Below are 25208 nucleotides of genomic sequence, written 5' to 3' on the forward strand. Positions count from 1 at the left end.
ATATTTATTGAGTGCCTACTATAGGCCAGGCACAGAGTTCTATGGGCTGAGGATAGAGCATCGAACATAACAAAACAAAGCCCCTGCCCTGATGGAGACATAATAAACACAGAAACAAATAAACAAGAGGCAGGGCAGCACAGTGATTAAGAGCTTGGCTAAGTCAAAACAAATGCAGGCTTGACACATGGTTCTTCCTCTTCCTAGCTGTGTGACCTTGGGCAAGATACTTAATTGCTCAATAGACTCTTCCTGTATAAAGTGGGATTAATGATATTCCCTGCCTTTCAGAGCTGTTGTAAGGATTGAATAAGATAATGCACATAAAGTACTTAGCACGGTGCCTGGTACATTGTCCGAAGTCAGTTAACTCTTATTATTTTGCAAGCATCAGCATTATAAAGTTGAATCACTTCTCCAATATTGCCATCAATATGCTACATTAAGCTCAGCTTCTGTGTTTATTCAACATTCAACAAACAATGTTTCAGAGATGTCCATGTGTCTCTAAAGCATTTCTCCCGGCACAGTTGCTAGTTTCCCGGGCAGTTTCTGTACCATACCCAGCTTTAAACTGCTGACAGGGAGAGACATCAACGACAAAGTCCACCAAGGCTCCCAGCTCCTCATTTAGGTACCTGAGGAGCTCCACGGGCTGAACAGAGTTAAGAATGTTATAAACCTCACTGATACACCAAGTAGAAGTTAAAAAATAAACAACAACAACAAAACTAAGTAGAAGAGGATAGGGACCAAACGCTGAGAGCCAACATTAGCAGGCAGATCGATCAGATGATATAGCAGATAAGGGATACATAAAAAACCTGTCCTTCGTATTTCTTGAGGCAAGAACATTCACAAATATCATTATCCATCCTTGTGCCCCATAACAACTTTGCAAGTAATATTAATCTCATTTGACTGATGTGTAAAATAAGGCTCAGAGAAGTCAAATGAACAGCCCAAGGTCACTCTGCTAGTTAGTGGTAGGTCAGTGACCTGTCTTCTGACCCTTACGCAGTATCTCATACAAATAAATCGCATTTTATTTTTTTCCACAGAAGCATGTAAAATGCTTAATCTTACCCACTTTAAAAATAAAGAATAAGAAATATAAAATGTATCCAAAATACAAAATGCAAATAGACTTCAGTTCCATATAATTGACGTTTACTTTTTTTTGCACTAGTCGTGGCTGTAATTTTAAATTTGTTTATATAGTTACTCGATTAAGATCTGTCTCTGCCGCTACACCGAAACGGACCATGCCAATTTTTATCTAACACATTAGTAGGTGATCAATATATACTTGATGAAGGAATGAATGAATGATCCACTGGTGTTGATTATAGGCAGAAGGGAGGTCATGGGCTTGTAGGTGAATTCAGTCTTTGGTTTAGACAGGAGCAGAAACGCTAGCACTATCTTACACGGAGACACTGAGGATGGGAAAAGGATTTACTTTTTAGTTGCTAGAGAGGGTGAATTTGCCTGTACTGGACTTAGTGATGTGGGCTCAAGGACAGGGCTGATCTAAGCAGAGCAGATGCAGTTGCTAAGCAGTTGTTTACAGGGGAGTGAAAGGCAAGAGATTGTATCAATTCTACAAACAAGAATGGAGGGCAGTTTCTTAAGGTGTGGTCCTCAACCCAACTGCATATCTTGGCACTTTAAGAAGGCAGATTCCTGGACCCAGACCTTCAGAATCCCCAGGGGCTGGTGCCAACTCATCTGCATTTTTAACAAGTTCCCCAGGTAATTCTCACTTCCAAAGTTTCAGAACTGCTGGGCTGGAGTAACAACAGACCAGCAGAGGGTCTAAGGCCCTATCTAGGGAAAAGTCTGCATTAAAGTGAGAAGAACGGAAACCTACAAAAGAGACTGAAATAGTAGCCAGAGAGCCAGAGTCAGAGTGCTTGTTACTAACCAAGGAAGGTGAAAGTTTAAGAACAAGGAAGTGGCCCAAAGTGTCAAATGTAACAGAGACATCAAGAATGAAGATGGAGGGGCTGGCCCCGTGGTGCAGCAGTTAAGTTTGCACATTCCACTTCGGTCGGCCCAGGGTTCACCGGCTTGGATCCCGGGTGTGGACATGGCACCACTTGGCAGAAGCCATGCTGTGGTAGGCGTCCCACATAGAAAGTAAAGGAAGACGGGCACGGATGTTAGCTCAGGGCCAGTCTTCCTCAGCAAAAAGAGGAAGATTGGCAGCAGATGTTAGCTCAGGGCTAATCTTCCTCAAAAAAAAAAAAAAAGAATGAAGATGGAGAAAAGTCGTGAAGACGGAATCCGGATTTTTCTGGGCCTAGACCTGTCCTTCAAGACCAAACTCAAAACATTTCCTCCATAGGGATGTATTCCACATAGTCCATATTTGTGGTATGTAATTCTATTATAGCATTTCACCTACTGCACTGAAATTCTGTTTTTCTTTCTCATTAGAAATACTTGTTTTTTTCCTCATTAGACTGAGAATTCCTTGAAGGCAGGAATTGCATCTTGTTCCTGTTCAAATCGCCAGTGTCCGGGATAATACCTGGTATACAGAATATATCTGCAGATGCCAGCCAAATGAGCGATTGGAGAGCAATTGGAGGCAAAGAGCACAGTCTGGAGGTGCAGGTAGAGGAATCCTATGAGTTTGAAGGCAAACAAGAGCAGGGCAGTTGCTGCTGGAGCAGGGAATGAGGGAATCAGTTCCTCCAGAGCGCAGTAAAGATGTGATTAAAACCACAGCTTTAGCTTTAAAAAGCAGGAAGGACCATTCTTTCTCTGAGTCTTGAAGGAAGTAAGAGAGGATGGGAGTACAAAATAAAGTAGCTTAGCTCACATGGCCCTACTCTAAAAACGTCAAGAAGTTAAGGCCTTTGCTGAGAATGAGGTGCAAAAAGCAGGATCTGGAGCCGGAAGAAACCGACTGGAAGAGGACTGGTGGGAGTGTACTGGTGAATCAGTAAGAGATTAAGAAATGCTGTGCTATATCCTCAGGCATGGTTAAGAGCATGTTTTCACAGTCTGACTGCTTTCTGTAGTTCTTGAAATAACTGGCTGCATCTATCAGTCATGCTAATTGGAACTGGCTGCCAGACCTGGGGCCTGAAAACTAACCGGAGTCACTGATCTCTTCCTCTCCTGAACTCTCCCTGCACTTCCTTTCCACTTCTTACGGCACTCGCTGCAGTCCATCTCCTATCAGAGCTATTTGTCTTTTCCTTATCAGACTTTAAATAGCTGAGGCCAAAAGCTGTCTTATTCACTGTTGTGTTGTACCTTAGCATGGTGCTTTGTATATAATAAGCAGAGGATGTCTGTCCCGGGCACACACCTTTAATATAGCATTTATCACATCATACTCTATTTGTTTGCTTGTCTGTCTCCCTTTTCAGACCATGAGCTCAAGGTCAGGGATTGAGTTGATCTATGTCTCTCTTGTGTTTGGAACTTAGTAGTTTCACAGATGTTTACTGAATCAAATGTTGTTGAAATGAATGCATGGATGAGAGAATAAACAAAAGAGAGCAAAATGTGGGGATTTAGGGGGACATCTAAAGAGATGACATACTGCACAGGCACTACATTTTGTCACTTACACAATCATCAATCTCATCCTGACATCAGTAAGTGTGTAAAGCTGGTGGAAACTGATGCTGGGGGACCTGTTTGCAAATACGCTGTAAATGTTTGGCATACACATTTTGGCTCTTCTTATGTAAATCTCCAGCCACTCCCTTTCACGGTACAGGGCCTGTGTGAAAGGGCTAAGGGTCCAGTGGAGCTAAATGACTAGTTTGTCTACGCTTATTAGGTATCTGTTTGAATGGGATACAATGTTACATCGACGTGGGCACTGTTTTCTTGAGGATTACAATTGAAGGTTGACATTGCAGGGAAAAATAAAAAGAATGATGAAACAGCACAGAAACAGCATTGGATCAAAACAATGGAAATCCCCCCCCCCCCCTTTACAGGAAAAGTAGCTACTTTAAGAGCATCTTTAAATTTTCATTGGTTTGTTAGGTTTTTTGTTTTGTTTTTTTAACCACTGGCTTGAAGTCTGCGAGCCCAGTAGAAAAATAACAAAAGCTGACCCTTATGGCTCAGACACTAAGTGCCTAACCATTAGTCTATGTGATTTAGATATATTAACTCATTTCTCTCAACCCTATGAGATGGATACCATTATGATCTCCATTTTGGACGTGCTGAAACAGAGGGACAGAGACGTAATGCAACGTGCTCAAGGTCATAGAGCTAGAAGTGGGGGAGCTGAGATTCAAACCCAAGCAGTCTGGCTCCACACATCAAAGAGGAAAGCGCTCGTTTAGGTGTCGGATTTACCTGGGTGAGTTATAAAGAAAATCAATTATCTTTTCTGATTATGATAATCTCAGCATTTATAGAGGGCCTGTTATATGCCAGGGACGCTAATACACGCTTTAGTTGCATATCTCATTTCTTCCTCACAATAAATCCGTGAAATACTATTTTTATCCCCATTTCAAAGACAAAAAAAAATTTAAGGTGCAGAGACTAGAATGATTCGCCCAAGGATTGAAATCCAGGCAGCCTGACTCCACTACGAGCTCAGTCTTTCCTGTCAGTAAAATGAGAGAACGGAGGACCTCAAAGGGATGCCACGAGAGTACAATGAAATAATGGATGTGCAAAGGCCTCGGTGAACAAGTGCAAGGGATAAGGCCTACCCGCTTGAATCACTGTTGAAAACTGGTTACCCAGGGCCCCTATCCAACGGTCTCTAGTTCCAACCCTGCCCCTTCGCCCAACCCACAGCGATATCTTTGAATCTCTTTCTCTATCTCCTCGGATCCTGCCCCCAAACACTTGGCTGAGCGGCAGACCGGAGAATAGAAGGTACCCGCGCGAGCAGGAGGCGGGGCCTGCCGCCCCGATCCGTACTGGGGGCGGCCTCCGGACATGCGCCGTGGCTCTGCGGCTTCAGCTGCCCTGTCGCTGCAGCCAATCAGGACCCGCGGCGCGCTCAGGACGTACAACGCTGTGTGAGTCGTTGCGTGCGAGGGGGGCGACGTAAGGGCGCTCGGCGAGCCCGTCTCTCCTCGAATGAAAGGAAACAACCTCCGGCGACAGAGCCCCGCTCCCAGGCGCTGCAGGAGAACCGAGACCGACTTCTTTCTCTTTCCCCTCATTGGCGCTTCTCTCCTGCCATTCGCTTCTGGGCCCCGCCGGTGAGTCCCCACGGTAGCCTGGGGCCCCGCGTTCTCTGCCCGGCGGGAGAAGACAAGGAGGATGGCGGTGGCCAGGCCGCCGCCCCTGCCCGTTGTTAAGGGGGACTCTTGGTGGTCTCGCTTTATTGTCAGAGACCCCAGAAGCGCCGCTCATTGAAGGCGCTTGGCAAAGAGGCTGCTGAGAAAAGTGCTTTGGAGGAGCTAAAGGAGAGGTTAGGCTTTAGCCTGGACTTCGGGGGAGGGGGCGCAACATTTAGGGAGGAAAAAATCCTGGGGATTTTTAGTCTTTGCCATTGCTTAGGACATATTTGGGAAGGAGGGAGACTCCCAGTTTGGGAAAAGTAAGAGGAAGAATTGTTAGGATGGCAAGAGGGTTAGCCTTATGGAATGAGGAAAAACTCCGGGGTGGGGGGAATTAGGGGTGAAACTGAGATATGAAACGAAGACTATTAGAGGGCGAACTCCTGGGGCACGAGGGTTAAAGAAAGTGGTAGGGTGATATTTTCCTGGATTCGGGAGGATTGGAAAAGGACAATTAGGGGACCCTGACTTTACGACCGAAAGGAACCAGCTAAAGTGTTTTAGAGAAGATAGTTCTGCGAGTTTAGCGCTTGATTAGAGGGAGATCTTGGAGTCTAGAGTGTACTGAGGAATAAATAACGGAGAGGATCTGGTACGTTATGTGTACCATCCTTTATTATATGGACGAACAGCACGGCATTCTTTTGAAATTTGTTCGTTTCGATATTCTGCGTGGAAGTTGAAAAAGCCTTTATTTTTGTAAAACCTTTTCTTTTCATCGGCTTACTACGTAATATCAGGTCTTATTCATACAGTTCAAATTCTTTTTCTACCCTTGGGTTTGAAACAACTGGAAAATTCCTTCAGTTTCCTTTTGAATAACCGCAAAAAGCAGTGCGAAGCATGTAATATTATCGTGCAACCAAATTCGGGTGCCCTTCCGGTTCATCTCTTATTCGTTTATTTCTCTCCACTGTAACTTTCCTGACAGAAATACTGCTTCTTTGGGGATCACGTTTATATATTTTGATCTGTATATTTCAACTTGGTTGCGTGTGGAATTGTTTGATCTTCCGGAACTGCAGTTTTTGTTTTGTTTTGTTTTGTTTTCCTGTGAAAAATGGTCTTTCAGATACCAGACATTGAATGAGCTCTCGGGTGGGTTCTTGAATGCTCTCCTTGATGTTTCAGGTTATTTCTACCTTGATGCTTACAGCATCTTGGAAAATCAGAAACGCATTGATCGCTTCAGCTTAACTAATCGAGCTTTTGTATTTTTTCAGACATGTAAATTATGTTTTTCACGCTATCTTTGCCTCTTTATTTCTGCTTTATAACATTGTGCATAATGTTATGTTTCTTTTAAGGAAAAGGTTTCATTGTTGGGTGAAAGCATCAAACTTTGATCTCTGCATGCCCCGAAAAACCTATTAGACTGCAATTAAAATGCCATATAGCTGTATGGATCATTATGAACCCCTTAATATTGGTCCTTGGAATGCCCTTATTCACCTTAACGAGAGACCACAAATGTGACAGCATTAGATAAAAATCTGTATTTTTATGATAAAGACATTTTTGCTAGGAGTCATTGTTTCCATGATGTTCTCACTTCATGTTTTACAAGGAGGCTGTAAAAAAATTAGCAAGATATGCACAGATGCATTATTTGAATTTTAGTGGAAAAATCCATTTAGTCATTACACATTGGGGAAAGTTTTTGATTCGTTTGGTGTACTTTTTTGTGTGTTTCTGTTCACTTTACAAATTATATTTAAACTTATTAACAAAAAATTAACACGAGAATATTTTTGAATGCAAAATAAACTGTACTTTTTTTCTCTTTTAGATTTTGGGGTCTTTGATACCCCGAAAAGAAGGTTCTCAAAATTAGGATGAGAAATTTACCTGTTTATCAATTGAAAAGAGGCAGAATTCAATATGGATAGAATTTTGAGGATACCATTTTCAGAATTAATTTCAAGAATAAAAAGTGATTTTCTACTCTAGGAGTTTTCTTTATCTTAAGCCAGTTTTATAGCCTATGCTAGGATTGTGCAGAAATTACACTATTAAAGATGTGTGTACAGTTAGATTCATAATGTGCCATCCTTTCAACTGGCCAAGGATGACCTGGAGAGATGCTGGACCCATTACAGTGGTTTCAGAGTGCCTCCTATTCATTGCATGGTAGTAAAGAAAGCTAATTTAGAACTCAAATAGCAAATTTTGGTGCTATTTATGAATCTTGGTGTTTTGCATAGTTAATTCTAAAGATTTTGGCAGCTATGTTCTTGATAAAGCAACTGAACACATATTTGCCTGAGCAAATGCAAACACACTTCCCCTTTTGTTTCTTTTGTTTCTCTGTTATGTCCTTTTTTCCCTTTAATCCTAAAAGTATTTGCTGCCTGTTTTCAATCAGTTTCACGGTTTGTAGCCAGTGCTATGAATACAGTACTGTTGTAAATTCTCCGATGCCATTTGGAAAACTGAGGTATTTAAAATTGTGGATAGCGTTAAGTTTGTTAAACCCATGAACGCAGAGACTGGTCAGGGCCTTTGAAGTTTCGTTGAAAAGAAAAACCTAGGTGTCAATTGATGAGAAGACCTATTTCTTTGTGGCTTCACGTTAAATTTTAATTATCTGCATTTTTATATTGGAAAGCACCGAATGGTTTGCGGCTACCACCTTGCTGGCATCCAGCTGTTGCTGTTCTGGTTGGTGAACAAGTGCTTCTCAGAAAGCTACAATGTAGTGTTAGTGTTTCCATTTTCTCAACATAGTGCTATGAAGATGTTCAAATATATGGAAAAATGGAAAGAATTTAATAAATTTTAAGATGAAAATTTGAGATGTTATTGATTGTAATATGTGTTGTGGCAACCTGGGTCCTGAACTGCATAGTTCTGTTGATTTGGGAAATCTACACAAATCAAATTCTACATTTGTTTAGATTCTTCTGCACAATCCATATTGAGAATGATGATCTAAATCTGAAACCTTCCGGGGTAGAGCTATTCTTCCCTTTTTTTGTTTGACTATGCTACCTATAATTATAATTTTACTAAATTTAAGGCTCACTCCGAAAAATTTTCCTTCCTTTATACAATATTACTAATTTAAGTATGAAAGTGACTGCTTTTAGAATACGACTCTCAGTTTGTAACTTTAGTTTAATAAGCAGAGTTTCGAAGTAAATCTGCGAGTCAGATAATATAGTTGTTTTTTTAAATAATTGATTCCTAAAGTATGCATTTTTGAATAGACTGTCATAAGCTTAATTTTTTCTTCACTTGAAAAAAGGAATACAATAGCAAAAATTAATTTATTAAATACATATACATAATGTTTTTAAACTTGAAAATAATTCAAGTTTTAAAAATGTGTTCCGAAGTCATGGTTAAGTAAATTCGTTTCTCTTTTGTTGGTTTATCAGTATGTGAACTTTAAGGAATTTTGCAATTATAGAATTTTGTTCATTCTGGATGTTGTGTAGTTCCCTTAGTAGTTTTTGCTCTGCCCTTAGGTATATAATTCTTTGTCTCCTTGAAGGGGTACTTATAATTAATGAAAAATATTTTTCACGTATAACTGTCAGCAGATGATTATTTTAATATCATACATTGTACATTTCTTATTTATCTACACAGAAATACTTCTGATTATTTTACATATCCCCTAATTTTGGAGCAGTTTGATTTTTCTCAGTTACTTCATTAACTTAGCTTTATGCATACATACATATTTTTTAATGGAGGCATCTTAGGTTTAAATATTAATTTGTCTATACTAAATGGCCATTTTAAAATGCATATATTAAAACATAGGTCAAATATTAACTTACATGACTATGTGTAAACTGGTTTTAAAACGAAATTAACCATTTTGTTGCCTTTCTTATTCTCTGTAGCATTTCTTGAGGCTTAAAGTGGCATTCTAAAGGCAATTTAAAAATCATGTCAAGCTCAGTTGAACAGAAAAAAGGGCCTACAAGACAGCGCAAATGTGGCTTTTGTAAGTCAAATAGAGACAAGGAATGTGGACAGTTGTTAATATCTGAAAACCAGAAGGTGGCAGCACACCATAAGTGCATGGTAAGTAAACGGGCAGCAGCCAAGAGACCTGAAGCCGCGAGACTCTTAACAATGAATATTCCTGAATACAAGAAAAACTCAGTTAAATTTTTAAGAAATGGTTTCTCTTTAATGCTATGCCGTTTTTACTAGAAAATTTCCTTTTAAATTTAACATCTTACTCATTGTTTCACTGTAATTTTATATATGAACCTTAATTTTTTTTAAATGTAATTTATAGCTCTTTTCATCTGCTTTGGTATCATCACACTCTGATAACGAAAGTCTTGGTGGATTTTCTATTGAAGATGTCCAAAAGGAAATTAAAAGAGGCACGAAGCTGGTAAGTTGGTATTTCTGCCTCTTGAGAATAAAACATTTTAAGCTCATTAAGGAGGAAATTGCTTATTTTAGAGTGTATTGCATTATTAGCTGAGTATAGTTTTAAATTGCAGTCTTTTTTTTTCTGAACCAGCAAGTTCCAAGGCTGGGTTTAACTTATTTACCACTCAAGAAAAAAGGAGTGAATGGATATTTATATTATTCAAATTTTTTTCTTTTCAAAAAAAATTAAAATCTTTTTGGAGACCGTGTTGACTTAGAAAACAAGCAGTTTGCTTAATTTGAATGTAACGTGTGTTAAAAGTCTTCATTCAAGTATATTTTCATAATCAATTCTGATATGTTTTCATCTTCCATTCATAAAGTAATGGTGGTCATTATAAATGACGATGACAGTACCATTGCAATAGGAAAATGTTAGGACTTACTGAACAAAGTATTTTACTGTGGTTCAGCTGTATAACACAGCATTTGTGACTTTGGATACTTTTGGTGAGTTTTATAGTTTTTGTGAAGCTATGCTAGAGTAATATTCCTGTATTGTCTTCACTACCAGTAACCAGATTGGCAAGATACTATATTGCTCTATTGGAAAAGTGGTGTCATCTCAGTTGGTATTTATGATACATAATGGTTTACATTGAAGCGATGTCTTTTCATTTGGTTATTATATTTCTCCTTTGAGCTCTTTATTGAAGTTACATCTGTAACTGTAGCTTCACTAGCTTCACTATCAAGTGTTTCATCATTTTAAAGATGGATTTGACAGAACATGTATATATGTTCTTAATCACTGAGCAACTTCATATTTCACAACGAGTCTGATGGAAAGAGAGAGCTATCATTTTGATGATTAGGAGTAATCTATTTTGAAAAGTGGTCAGTCTTCTAGTATTAGAGAAAAAGCAGTATGAAGAAGTTCAGGGGTAACATTTAAGATTTGCTTTGGATAAATAGTCTCAAACCCTAGAATCAGTGTTGGCACAAGCGGGGATTCAGAGGTCAGACAGTTTTTGTTGTAGTGAGGGCTTAACTATGAAAATGTTTATCTTCCCCACCCCCAAAACTGCAGATAGCAATAGAACACTTCATTTTGGGTTTCTTATGTGATTTTTATTTGGTGGTTTTAGATTTCTTCATGTTATTGTGGCTTGCTGATTTTTGAGAACCAGAGTAGTATGTTTTTATTTCCTAGTCCTTAAAAACAAAGTCAGGTACAAAGAAAGAATACTGTTTACTTCCAAGTGGTACTGTAAACCTTATTACCCCATTATTTATCCCTTGGCATTATGAACATGCCTGGGAAATGCTTCTCCATCTTGATTTGTTAGCATTTTTGTCACTTGACATGGCTGCTCTCGTCAGCACAGGAGCAGTTTTGGTCCCTAATGTTACTGTATTATTAACAAATGCAATGCCTAGTTTTACATGAAGCAGCAGCATATGTCTGTCAGTATTGCCAAATTAGATGGAGATTTATATTTATTTGGACCTGTTTGTGAAGAAAGCATCAGAACTTTGTACGTTTCACTATTATAAATCATTCTGATGAGTTTTTAATGGGATAGTGTATGGAGTTATTTTTTTCCCCAAGTATAGTGAGTTACAAATAACTACACTTGTCCCTTGATCTACGGACTGGAACAATATTGGAGGTTAAGACCACAAGCCCACGAGCTATAGGAACAGACTTGGATTTGAGTCCCAGCTCTGTCACTGACTACCTGGGTGACCCTGAGCAAGTTATTTACTTCTCTATGCCATGTTCTCTTCACCTGCCAAAAGGAAATAATGATAGGACTTGCCTCACAGGGATATCGTGAGAATTAAAAGTGAGACCATACAGGACTTAACATGCTGCCTGGCTCGTGACTGGGACTTGATAAATGGTAGCCACCATTATAGTTATTATTTATAAATAATAATAAGGTCCTGCTAATATCATTGTAGTCTAATAAAAACCATGCTGGGCTGGGAAGTCATGAGGTCTGTTTTTTTAATAACTCTGCCACTGACACGTTATGTAACTTTAGACAAGTCATTAACTTATTTGTCTTTTTGCCAACGGTGAACAGATAATGCTGTATCACTCCTTACTAAACAGTGATGTTGCGTGACTAAAAAGTGCTTTGAAGATACAAAGAGTTATCTTAGGAAAGGTATTTCAAAGCCATTTTGAGGCTATGGGCATCTAGCTTTGAGGAATAGTGGCAGAAGGAGAGAACTTTTGAGCCTAGGTGTATAATTTTGCTCCTTTTCCTTCTCCCAAAATGTTAGAATTTAAATAACTTACATAGGGGACAGGACTAGAGTAGCATTTATGTGTTTAATTTTGAAATAATTTTTAAGTCTCCTTTTAGCCTTCAGTTTTGCTCCTTCCATTCTGGCATTTTTACGTGAAGTACTCTCAAGTAACCAAAATTCCAGATTTTAGTCTTCCTCTTTACTTTTCCCTGTGTAGATTTGTCTAAGCAATGAAAGGGTCATAGAACAAATAGGAAGAGAGGAAAAAAAATGAAGAGCTTCATGTGAGTAGATAGACTACATTCAAACTAGATAATCAGCTTCCCTAATTGACTTTTTAAGGCATTTTATCCTGTGAGCCTGTTTGCCCTGGCTCCTGCTCATCTAGATTTCTAGATGAAAAGTAGGTCATGAATACCCCTTGGAAATCATTGAAAACAGGAGTGCTGGTCCCTGGGTGCTTTCAAGACAGGTTCCAGTCTGTACTTGGTGTTGGCTCCAGAGGTGCTCACTTGCCCCAAAGAAAAGTATAGAGAGAAGAGACTGGAGCTTCAGGTGAAAGTGTATAGGTGGCCAGATGGGTCAGAGTCTTGCGAGGTTAGGAGGTCACAGTAGAACAGGAGGTACAGGTGTGTGGTTTCTGTGTTTTTGCTGCCATAGGCAATTTTACAAGGTTTTCGTGTCAGCCACCAGGATCAGGGGAGGAAAGCCATTTTGCATGAACATATTCATCTCTTTTATGTCACCTTTAAAGCACCACGGCGGACCAGGAAAAATTTGCCAGAGTACTAAGGTTTTTATAATTTGAGACTCTGTTTTTGCAGTTAAGACAGACATGTTTGTCCAGAATGGTTTCTGGTTCCTATTGAAGCCTTACGGAGACACCATGTCTGTCCCATCTACTCTTATTCTCCAGCCATCTAGTCAAGAAATGCAAATTTCCAAGTAATATTATGAGTTATCACTGCTGTTTTGGGGTTTTTTTTTTAAGGAGACACTTGAGAGGGGTATATTTGAAGAACATAATCTTTCTGGATGAAGTTAGGTGGTGAGATCGTTAAGAGTATCTTCATTGGATAGTTACTGTTCTGACTGGTACCTGTGTCAGATATATCACAGACTTTAAGAACAGAAGGACTTCAGAAGGCCACTTAGTCCACCTTCCTTACCCCTAGGCAAGAGTACTACAAGCCATCCAACATGAGATTTTTGCCTGCCCTATTCTTAAATATGTCAAGAAATTGTGATTCTACCCAGGCAACCTGAAACAAGACCAGTTATATAACACTCTGCAGAATTGAGAAATTCATTCTTCCGTATAACTCAATTATCTCACTTAATTTAAAGCTATTTATTCTGTGTCTGTCTCCTTCCATTAAAGAAAGTATTGGGTTTTTTCTTTATTAAAAATGAGTAATCTTTCATATACTTGATGACTGTCCTCAGGTCACTTCTAAACTTTACCTTTTTCAAACTGAATTTTACTCAGATGTCTTAATAAATGCTCTGAACATTTTTTTCTGCTTTTTCCAATAGTAGAAATAGCTAACATTTGTTGAACACTTAATATGTGCTAGGGGCTGGGATAAGTACTGTAAATGCATGGTCCTTTTTAATCCTCACAGTCATGCTGTGAGATGGTAAGGAAGGTGTTCATCCTCACTTTACAGATGAGGAAACTGAGACTCAGTGACGTTAAGTAACCTGCGTGGTCATAGAGCTAGTAAGTAGCAGAGGTGGAATTTGAATCCAGGGCGTTAACTCCAAAGCCAGAACTCAACCACTAGGTTATACTAGACTGCCTTTTAAGCTGCCCAACCAAAAATCACATGTTAACACATATAATGATTAGAGCCTAGTAGTTTTCAAATAAGGATGGAAATAGTACTGAATTTAAAACATACTCAGACTCCTATTAATATATTCTGTTAATAGCATGTTAGTTTTTAGGACAAAAATCCTGTGCACATACTATGTAAGAATATTCTGATTCTGTTACCCTCAGGATATTTTTTTATAGCCTCTGAAAATAGAAAGACCAATTCTAAATAGTCTTTACTTTGTTATTTACTCAGTACCAGTAAAGTGCTTAGCACCTCTGAGAAACAGGGTGTCTGATTTTGAGGGTTTATGATCTAGATATTGGGCATGCCATGAATCTGCGTATATGACAGTTTATAGATACACTTTTTTTATTCTGTGTGGGGTGAGTCTTGCCTATTTAGGTCATTAAAACTGCTTCCTATAGATGGTAAGGTTTAAAAAAAAAAGGAATGAGTCCGGGAAATGGGTTAACTATACCAGAATGGGTCGTTGAGACTGGCAGTGATGGATTAGAGTTAAGTGGGCTGATTGCAGGGTCTTTAAACGTTAGATAGGAATTTAGATAGGAATTTCAACTCGGAAAGGAGGGACTGGGGAAGGGCACAGCAGGAGACAAGTGATATATAGTAGTCATGGTAGAGAATGAAATGTCATAGTGGAAGCATATTTATCTGCTCTACATAGATGTCCTGCAGGCATCAAACTCAACCTGTCTCAACCAGTATTCATCATCTCCCCACCCTAAAACCCGATTCTCTTTCTGAATCCTTTACCTTCAGCTCTTTCTTCTTCCACATCAGCTGCATTGGTTCTGTCCTGGTCTGTCTCTGCCTTCTTTTCTTTCTTAATGCTATCCTAAATCCAGTCTTCCTTTTCCCATCCTTCCAACATACTGCTGGTAATTACTTGATCTCTACTTTTAAAACGTACTGTCACTCTGCGACTCCAAACCTTTATTGATTCCTTACTGCATGCGAAATAATATCCAGAAGCCTCAGCCTGCCCTTCAGAAGTCATTTCTTAACCCATCTTTTCCATTCCTTATCTCATTCCCTCTCCTAGGTTTCCTGAACATTCTCTGCGTGTCCCCAGTGCTGTGCATGTAATGATGTTATTCATCTCCTAGCTGCTTCTCAGAAGTGCCGTCTGTTTTTGAGTCCAACTCAACCTCCACCTCTGTCATAGAGTTTAACACAGTATGCGTCATAGTTGTTACACATGCGCAAGCCTTTCTTCTGCACAGTATTGTGAGCTCTGGGAGAGTGGAGACTGTATTCTCTTTGCCCAGCATAGGATTAAGTGGGGATAACGCATGGAAAACACTTAGCATGGGGCTTGATGTTTCATTTGTACTCAATAGTGTTGTAATAAATAAGTGGGCACTCGTTAATTGTTGGTTGAATTTGAAGGAGAGAAGAGCTTCAGTTGGATAATAGTGTGAAGCCTTACTAATGGGCTAGCTGTAAACTGACCAGAGAAGTAATGGTATCACATAAAATGCCTCTGTTTTGGTTAATCAGTGTTTTAGTGTTTGCAGCTCTAGTGGTTTGGAAAGGAAGGAGAGAAATCTAGAGGGGAAAATTGGGTTGGTTATTTGTTCAGGATGGTGGAGGACTGTGTATGCCTCACACATGAGGGCTTTCATGTTTCTTCAACCTTCACTGCCCAGTATGGTGTTATTTTTGTTGTTTCCTTAGGCATTATATTTGTCAAGGCCTCTACCTAGAGTCTAGAATTCATCTTATCTGTCTATTTAACAAATACTTAATTGAGTGCCCAATTACCCAAGCATATGCTAGACACTTTGGGTGCAGCCGTGAATAAGTATAGTTTAGCCTTAGAAGTATGTAAAGAATGCCATGGGAGAGCTGGGAAAGAGGACCATAATTAATTCTATCTGAGAAGTCAGAAGCCTTCATAGAAAGTGACATTTGAAATGTGTTCCCCTGGGAAAGAGATGCTGTAGGAGTCAAAGGGGGAAGAGTTTCAAGGAGGAGGAAGTGGTCAAAAGTATTAAGTAAGTATTAAATGCCAGCGCTATTTAAAGTAGAGTGCATGGCTCATTTAGCATTCAGTAAGGGCAAAATGGAGCACCCACAGTGTGTAGAATGCTGCCACAGCTTACGGCAAACAGAAGCAGAAGATACCAGGGGATCGATCAGTGGTGCTTCTGAATCCTTAGAGCAGTGGTACTTAACCAACTATTAAATCTGAAAGGGGAAGTGGGGGATTGTAGACAAGTATCTTTTTGAAAAAGGTTCTCGAGTGATTTTTGATGAACACTTTTGATTATGAACCATTGTCTTAGGACAGGGATTGGCAAACTTTGTGTAAAGGATCAGATAAAGAATATTTAAGGCTTTGCCAGCTGGATGGTCTCAGTTGCAGTCACAGACAATACACATAGAAATGAGCATGTCTGTGTTCCAATAAAACTTTATTTATAGAAACAGGTGACAGGGTGGATTGAGTTTGCAGGACCCCTGCCTTAGGGTATTTTTGGGGGAAAAACAGGTAGATTTCTTCCTGAAGATTTGTTCACTGTGCTCATTGCCATCTGTATAACTAAGTGTACATGCATGATGAGTGTATTCATATAAATGTGAATGTTTTTATTATTTTTTTTTAAGACTGGCACCTGAGCTAACAACTGTTGCCAATCTTTTTTTTTATTGCTTTTTCTCCCCAAATTCCCCCAGTACATAGTTGTATACTTTTAGTTGTGGGTCCTTCTAGTTGTGGCATGTGGGATGCTGCCTCAGCATTGCCTGATGAGCGGTGCCATATCCGCGCCCAGGATCCAAACCGGTGAAACCCTGGGCTGCTGAAGCAGAGCGTGTGAACTCAAGCACTTGGCCACGGGGCTGGCCCCCAATATGAATGTTTTTAAAGGCTCAGATTATGGCAGGCAAATTAATTTTAATGTGTGCAGATATTTTACCTGTCATTTTTATTAAAATGAAGTTTGCTTTACTTTGGAGGTGATTAAGGAGAATGAATAAGGCCAAAGAGAAACTTCACGTCTAATGATGGAGAAAATCAGGTCTTTGACTATTATTGACTAAGTTAATTTTTTAAATTCACAAATAACTTTTTTCCTTTGCTTTCATTTAGTACTTCTTTGTGATTGGGAATACTGTAAATTGATGTCATTATATAATTGCTTCTCATTTGTTTGTGCTAGTGGAGGAGAGCTCAAACCGATAATATAAAGTAATCTGTGTCTGGTTTGGGGGGATGTCTCGGCGCTCACTCTAGCATGGATGTGCGTTTGGGATTCTTCACGGATGAAGAATAGCGGGGCAATTTAGAATGCCCTCAGCCTGAAAGACCTGCACCTGGAAAAAGCCGAAACCTAAAGATCTGAGCTCAGAAAAAGTCTGTCTGAACCTTTCAGATGAAAAAAGAAACTTCAAAAGCTCCAATAAGAGAATTTATATTCCTCATCAATGATGATTCATAAAGTTGGATGGAGTTGGAGTATGTGATATTCAGAGCAAGGTCAGGAGACGAGGTTAAAACTTGATAGGCTTACTTAGTTCATTGCCCTCCCATTTCCAAAAGACTTCTGAAATGATTCAGTAACTGCCTAGGTTTAGTCTCTTATTCTAGTAAAAACTACTTTTCAGTGGCCCTGTTTTTTAGAAATACTTGGAATTTAAGATCCTAATCTGTCAGGTTTGTTACTTTTCAATGACTTTGACACCTTTCAGATTTCGTTTTTGCTTTCTAGCTTTCCATTTAGACCTAATTATTTTATTATATAAATCTTAATATTAAGTTTGTGTTTTTATGAGACCTTCTTGATAATGCTGTATTTTTAAAATTGTAGCTATAAGATAGACCAGAAACAGTTACGAGTTTATGTTCTACCCTCCTGTGCAGTGGTATTCTTTTTAGGAATTTTTAACAAAGAAAGTGGACAACTGTCGGTTAACCAGGTAATTCAGAGGTCACTCTGTTTTCTAACTGTGTTAGCCATGTGAGGTGTTACTATAAATAAAGCAATGAACCTGGAGTTAGGAGGATTTTTTAGGCAGCTCTGAAAACTTGCCCCAGCTGCTCTGTCCTGCTTTCTAGTTTTTACTAGAGGTAGTGTTATCTGTTATTAAAAACAACAAAAAAACAAATACCAGTGTAAGGTGAACTGCTCTCACTTTATTTTTGTCTTGTGTCTCCTGTGAAAATAGCCTAGGTACCCTGTTCCCAACTCCAGGTGCTTTTTAGCATTTTTTCTTTGCCTGCAGACTGAAGAATATGACCTCTTTTTGAACCTCTTTTGCATTCTCTGTATGTTGGTAGCCATTTTCTTGGAGCAGGCATCTTGAGAGTAGTAACTGCTTGGCTATGAGAATTTGTACATATACACTGGTGGTCAGTTACTGACATGCATAGTAGAGACACGGCAGTTAAGCTGGGCAAAGCTAAGTCTTAGCCCTTCCTGCCTTACCTCTGTATGCTTCTGTCTAGCCATCAGATTCCAGCTTTTCCCCAAGAGCCTTCTCTTTCTGCCTATCCTAAAAGTTGGCAATCTCATTTTAGTTTTACCTTGTATCTATCTGTGGTCTTAGTGGAGTTTTCCCTAAGCTTCCCCCGTAACTACTGAGAAGGCAGTATTTTTCCTTTTGTTCCTTAAGACTTCTTCCTTTTGCAAACTGAATTTCAGTCCTGGCCTAGTTCAGTTGACTGAAGAGCAGGTATGTCCCAGCCTCTGGGTCCTGCAGGACTTTAGCGCAGTCATAGTCCTTTCAGTTCCTTTTGTCTCCTCTCATGCGTGGCTTAGTTCCTCTTTCATCTATGGTCAGCTCCTTGAGACTCTGCTTATGTGGCACAACTTAACCATGACATAGTATAGCTTCACAGACAGTAGAATGGTGGTTACTAGGTGGGGGAAATGGGGAGATACTGGTCATAGGGTACCAAGTGGCAGTTATGTAGGGTAAATAAGTCTAGAGATCTGATGTACAGCAGGATGACTATAGTTAGTAATACTATACTGTATACTGGAAATTTGCTAAGAGTAGATTTCTGGTGCTTTCACCTCAGGCACAAAAAAGTGCTAACTTGTGAAGAGGTGGATATGTTAGTTAGCTTAATTGTAGTAATCATTTCACTATGTATATGTGTATTAAAACATCATGCTGTACATCCTAAATATATATTATTGTGGTTAAAAATTGTTTTTAAAAGTTAATATAGCTTCTAACCATACTATAAAGATGACATGCAAATGTCTGTAATAGGATGGGGCCTCTTCTTCCAGTCTCCGCATTTAGAAGAGGTAATTGACTATTGAGGTGTACTAGGTCTGCTCGGTAACAAACTGAATAGAGGAGCAAAAGTCAAAGAAAAATCGTTATGATTCCCCTGCAGCTGGATTGTTGCCTCAATGTTACCTTTCCAAATCCCAGCTCAGACTGTTTAAATATTTTTAGACATACTTGATGATAATTATGTTAAATCTGTAGGTATTAGAAACATGAATGAGAAAAAATGTCATAAGATATTAAAATCTTCAATAACAAGGTAAGCTTAAAATCAACAGATTTATTGAGCACTACTTTGTAAGGCACAGTGTTAGTCTTCCAAAAAACTCAGTCTAGAAGCAATTTATGGATAAAATCTATATATTTATAAAGAAAATTATCCATACAGGGGAGTAAAATGATAAGAGCCAAAATGAATATTATATCTTAAGTCTCATAGGAGTTCAGGAGAAAAGAATTATTTCAGGAGTTGGAATATAGCGCAGTAGACTTAAAGATAGCAGTTACTTTCCTGTTTTGTGTTCATAGGTACACAAGCAGATATAAATTTTATATTTAGTTTTATTATGGATAATTTTTGCTATTTTGTTTGTATCTCACCAGAATTTCATATACAAGCAGGTATTTCTGCTTGTATATGAATGCTGCATTAAATAGATCCCAAAAATTCTAATTGAGAAAAATTCCTACTCCTAATCTTGAAAAGAATTTTCCACTCTCTAAAAACATTTTTATTGGTATGTCTTCCTCTTTCTTTTCTTCCTTGAGAGAAACTGACAAAATAAAAGAATAAATTTTTTCTCACTTAAAAAAAAAATATATCCATCCTAAGTTGCTGTAGTTAACTGATTACACTTTGGGAAGATTTGAATTTATAACCAGCCTAAACACTTTTTGATATATTTTGGACATTTGATTTCCTTCCCATTCTCAATCAACTGAGAGATGAGGATTAAAGACATTTGGAAGAGTATTCCCAATGTTTTTAAAATAATTTTTTGTATATAAAAATATTTTTGCCCATTCTAGAAAAATCAGAAAATACAAGAAATTATGATGAAGAAAACCAACCAGCCAGAGATGGCCACTCAGCATTTGCTATATTTACTTTCACCTATTTTCAAAGAATGTGTTATAAACGTAATTGGGATCATAATTCACATAATTTTGTATCCTTCATTTTTTTCACTTAATAATTTTACATAAGCCTTTTCCCAGGCCACTAAAATTTCTTTGGAAAGAGTGGCTATGAAATATTCCTATATATGGATGTACTATAATTTGTTTAAACGTTTTCAATTGTTGTTTTCCATAGGTGGTTTTACATTTTGGGCTATTCTAAGTAGTTGTACAATGAGCGTGATTGTATATAAATCATTTGAGTCTGAATTTTTTAGACTAGATTAATAGAAGTAAAATTACTGCATCAGAGAATATAAACTTTTTGAAAGCCCTTTGATAAATAAGGCAAATTACTGTCCAGAGCATGTACCGATTTCCAGCAGTATGTGAGAGTGCCCATCTCGCTGTATCTTTGCCAGTGTTGAGCCTGCTACAGTATTTTTAACAGTACCTCTCCTTTCATTTTTGCTTTCTAATTGAATTCATTTTCTTTTTCAAAATGTACCTATGCAAACCCATTTTAGATGTAATTTCAAGATGAACCGCCTGCAGTAGAGTTCTTAATGAAGTGGGGTAATGTTCGATTTATTAAGTTAAAAAAACCAGGTTGCAAAATGGTATGTACAGAATTACATAGAAAAATACTTTCACATAAGCATTGTAACACTGTAAGGGCGTCTCTGCTTGGTGAGTATAAGTGATTTTAAAGTTTTCTTCTACTCTTTTGTGTTTTCCAAAATTTCTGTAATATGTCTATTTTTTTAATTAGAAATGTGATTAACTAAAATAATAGAACCTCATAATTGAGCTGCAATACAAATGCCCCACCTCCTCAAGAATTTATAAGCCACCTAAAAGTATTAACAACTTTCCCTGCTTGATAATTTGGCCCAGTAATTCTTTTTGCTGTAATACTTTGAAGTTTCTATATTTATTTAAGGAAGTAGAGTATTTCTCTAGTACTAATAGTGGGCACTGGCCCTCATGTTTTCTGGGAAGTACCTGTATTGAAAATGTTTCTGTTTCTGACTTATGAGTAATTTTTAAATGATAGCTTGAATGAGGGGTTGAATGTTTGACTTGCTTAGAGAAATATAAGGAATTTCATTGGAATTTCTATTAGCCCCTTGTGACACCAAAATTGCTTAGGGCGAAGTAATCTAAAAGTTAGGATGGTAAGTGTTCTTTATGTTAAAATTAGTAAAGAAGAATGAGAATAGTTCAGAATGAGGTATCTAGCGACCAAGAAACAAATGAACAGTTTTTAAGATTTATCTTGCTGTGGACTTATTTTGGCATGGCATTTATAGCTAGGGGAAAGCCTCATTAAAAGTCTGCTCAATACAGTATACTGTGATATGTTAATCAAAACCATTAACAATCATTATATACTTTTTCTAAAGAATTTTTTCCTAAATTCAGAGCATGAGCTAGTTAAACAATATGAATTATCCAATAAAGTCAGAAGATAAGGTATATTAAAATATTTTGAAAGAATCTGTTCTTTTATCTGTTTGCCTGAGTTCATAATGTAAGAGGTAAGTAACAGATTAAATTAAAATAGATGAGCATATTTTCACAATCAACTTGACGTCACAAAATATTGTTAGAGTTCGAAGTATTTAAAAATCTACCTAATTCTTTTATCCTTTCTCCTTCCCTCACTTAAAATTGATTTTACCAGGTTCCCAAGTAGTATGTGAGTTTTTCCCCAAAGATTCTCATTGATTAAGTGGAAATGTGAAGGAAAAATTGTTTCTGGTATGAGACATTCTCCCCAGTAACTCGTTTTCGGGAAAATCTGGATTGTGGCAAGGCCTAACTTATGCACAGCTTACATTCCTGATTTGCAACATTTCAAATTTTCTCTTGACCACAGTGAAACAACAGACATTAATAATATTCCATTAATTTTTTTCAGTGTTTAACATGGGAAAAAAATAGCCCCAGTACAATTTTATTTGAATTGCTTCTAGGTGAGAAAACAAGAAAAATAGCATAATTTAGTTACAAAAGTTTTCAATAACCAATTTGTTTTCCTTGACAGAGATTGATATGCCTCTAACCTGATATCACGGCCTTAGCAAAACCATACACTAATAATATTATTTTATTGTTTTGCTGTAGATGTGTTCTTTGTGCCATTGTCCTGGAGCAACAATTGGTTGTGATGTGAAAACATGTCACAGGACATACCACTACCACTGTGCATTGCATGATAAAGCTCAAATACGAGAGAAACCTTCACAAGGAATTTACATGTAATTATTTAACTTCTCTAAGTTTTTTTAAACAGTCATACTTTCTTTAGGCTTTTATAAAAAATTTCCCCATTTCAAAGCATTTCATCATCATTATAAATGGTGTTTTGGTAAGGAATTTAATGCTTAGAGAAATGGCAAAGGAAGTTTAATAAGATTTTTAGAATCCAACTTGTGAGTGGGGTGAAGTATAATGTTCATTTTCTTGATTTGAAAAGTGAGTTTAGTTTGTTTACTTGATAATTTTTGTTCTTCATTTCCTATAGGGTTTATTGCCGAAAACACAAGAAAACTGCACATAACTCTGAAGGTATGTCATTCAGCCACTTTTCATTTTCAAGAAGATATTTGAGTAAAATATGAGTGAATTATACTATATTAAGTTTTACCATAAAATGTATCTTAATATCAAATAAACTTTGAAGAATTAAGAAAAGCGTTAGGATAAACTAATGTACATAGTGAAAAATTTACGGAATTTTTAGGAAAACTTTTACCCCAAAGTTCTTGTAAAGAGTCCGTTAAGAGTATATTTATCTTTAGGAAGAAATGATGCTAGTGGTTACGGATTTCTGTGTTCATGTAACTGTGTTAGTAGATTGTAAGGGTAATAGTTCGGATCCTTGCAACTGTCAGATACAGAAAATGTGAACTGGAGAGACTAGTACCTTTTGTGATCTCCAGCCTTTCTGTTAAATTTTTATTCACATTGTAGTACTTTTTTTTATACAGACGTGTTCATAAGAAGTAATCAGTTTTAAAATATAAACTTTTTAAATTATTTTATAGTTGGTTTCCCACTTAAATTTTCTACAAAACCAGGTTAGTCATGTTTATATATAGACAGCCAAATTGTACTTGGTCTTTAAAAGGTATGAGAAAGTTCTCAAATTGAATTCTGACTTGTTTCAGATGGTTTTGATACTTTTACTAGCAATTTAAAAAGATTTAGATTTAATCTGAGATTGTTCTATCTTTCCATTTAGATTAGAGATCTTTAAACTTTTTGTTAGCTTCTGAGAACGTGTTGTGTAGAATTAGATTGGTTTGAACCTATTGTTTTAGGAAGTTGTTTCCTGTATGAAGATTTACTTAATTATCGGTGCTAGCATGTTAAAATTTGTGGCCCTTTTTGATCTCAGATCTTGGCTTTATAATACAAAATAGTATTGTTTCCACTTCGGGACTCCAGATTAGTCCAAATATTTTAAAAGTGCTGGTTAAAAATACAGTTTTTAGGGGCCAGCCCGGTGGTGTAGTGGTTGGGTTTGTGGGCTCTGCTTTGGTGGTCCAGGGTTTGCTGGTTCAGGTCCTCGGCACAGACCTACACACTGCTCGTTGAGCCATACTGTGGCAGCATCCCACATACAGAATAAAGGAGGATTGGCACAGATGTTAGCTCAGGGCTGATCTTCCTCACCAAAAAAAAGAAATATATATATATGTGTCTAGTTTTTAGCAAAACCTTGTCTTCAAGGTAAACAGATTGGATAAATAATAAGAACAATGTTTTTGAGGGGTGAGAGAAAGTGCAACTGATAAACCTTCATAGTGTTTTAAGGTTTTTTCCACACTTAATTCTAGAATTGAATTGAAAAATCCTTTGTGAAAGGTTAAGAGTAAGCTTTCCCACCTTTCATTACTTCAGATTTTAACAGTGTGTTTATTTGATTCTCTTTAAGATTGTAGTGACCATATATGGTAAGCCAAGAATTGAGACTTATGATCTGACAAATACAAGTATATTAACGTACTGGGACAGGATATTTGAGGATAGCAATAATGATTAATATCGACATCTCCCCTTTTATTCCCTAGATTTCTGAAGCTGATAGTACCATCTAGTGGTAGAGAAAAGTTACTGCAGACTACGTAAAGTAGAATAATTTTGACCACCTTTTTGCTTTGAGAAACTTACTAATGAGAAAGATCTAAATTCATACTTTTCACAACGACTTTTCTTTTAATGTGACTGGCGGGATTACTACAATTCAAATTTGTGATACAGTTGATTTAAATTTTGGGTTCAGTGTACGCTTTTGTAGCACCTTGGGGCCCCTTGGATTATTGACATATGTAGTGTGTTTATACTCATATTGTAGAACTTGAAGCATAATTTTGCAATTTAAAAGTATTACAGTTTATATTTATTGAATTTTGACTTTATCGTATTCATCTAGCCTGAATTGATTTGATATTGAGTGCTTTGTCAGAAACAGAACTTCCAATTATTTGATTGTTCTAACGGGAAACATATGTTCTACTTTATGATTGTAATTTATGATGGGGGTTTATAGGATTGTATTTCAGGGACTGTCTTTGAGAATTGTACTGCGCTAGTCTGTACAGCAAAGAGGAATTGATCCTTGTGACAGTTTCGTGATCATTTGCTATCTATGGCTCACTACCTACTTTGCTAATACTTAAAATGGTAAATACTGTATAATTCAGTCTGTCCTGTTAGTTTGATATAGCATGAACTGTGTTTTGAAATATTAAATTAGAGAATCTCTTTACTGTCTCCATACTTTTGCCTTTTCCGGAATGTCTTATAGTTGGAATCATGTAGTATGTAGCCTTTTCAGATTGGCTCCTTTCATTTAGTTGGCCTTTTTGGGGGGACCGGGAGGATTAGTTGATATATAAATGGTTGTGAGAAAGGATCCCATAGGCTAGAAGAGATTGAAGGTACAGGAAGGAGGGTTCAGCCTCAAGAGGAACCTTGTGCACAGGAAGCCCTGTGATGGGAGGACATTTCCGCTGTAATAGGAGAGGAGGAGGAGGATAGACAGTTTCTATCTGGTCTGTTTTCTCTGTGAGAGGTGTAGGGAGAGACGTGAGGGTTG

The 25208-nt window shown here is 37.7% G+C and overlaps 1 protein-coding gene across 9 annotated transcripts in view; it reads left to right on the forward strand.

Moving 5' to 3' along the window:
• Window positions 1–5006: 5006 nt before the first annotated feature.
• The window catches only part of PHF6 (PHD finger protein 6), a 48326-nt gene continuing 28124 nt past the window's right edge, over window positions 5007–25208 (forward strand). For 4 of the 9 annotated variants that reach the window (XM_070606183.1, XM_070606186.1, XM_008508021.2 and 1 more), the window contains exons 1-5: window positions 5007–5204; window positions 9140–9323; window positions 9544–9645; window positions 22229–22362; window positions 22629–22672. In XM_070606183.1, the coding sequence (XP_070462284.1) occupies window positions 9186–9323; window positions 9544–9645; window positions 22229–22362; window positions 22629–22672 (418 nt within the window). In that variant the 5' untranslated portion in view covers window positions 5007–5204; window positions 9140–9185. Of the gene's footprint in view, window positions 7986–9139; window positions 9324–9543; window positions 9646–22228; window positions 22363–22628; window positions 22673–25208 lie in introns of all 9 variants that reach the window. The other 5 variants (XM_070606185.1, XM_070606188.1, XM_070606187.1 and 2 more) reach the window with 4 other exon arrangements.

Source organism: Equus przewalskii, chromosome X (assembly GCF_037783145.1).
Source record: "Equus przewalskii isolate Varuska chromosome X, EquPr2, whole genome shotgun sequence".
Classification (NCBI taxonomy): Eukaryota; Metazoa; Chordata; class Mammalia; order Perissodactyla; family Equidae; genus Equus; species Equus przewalskii.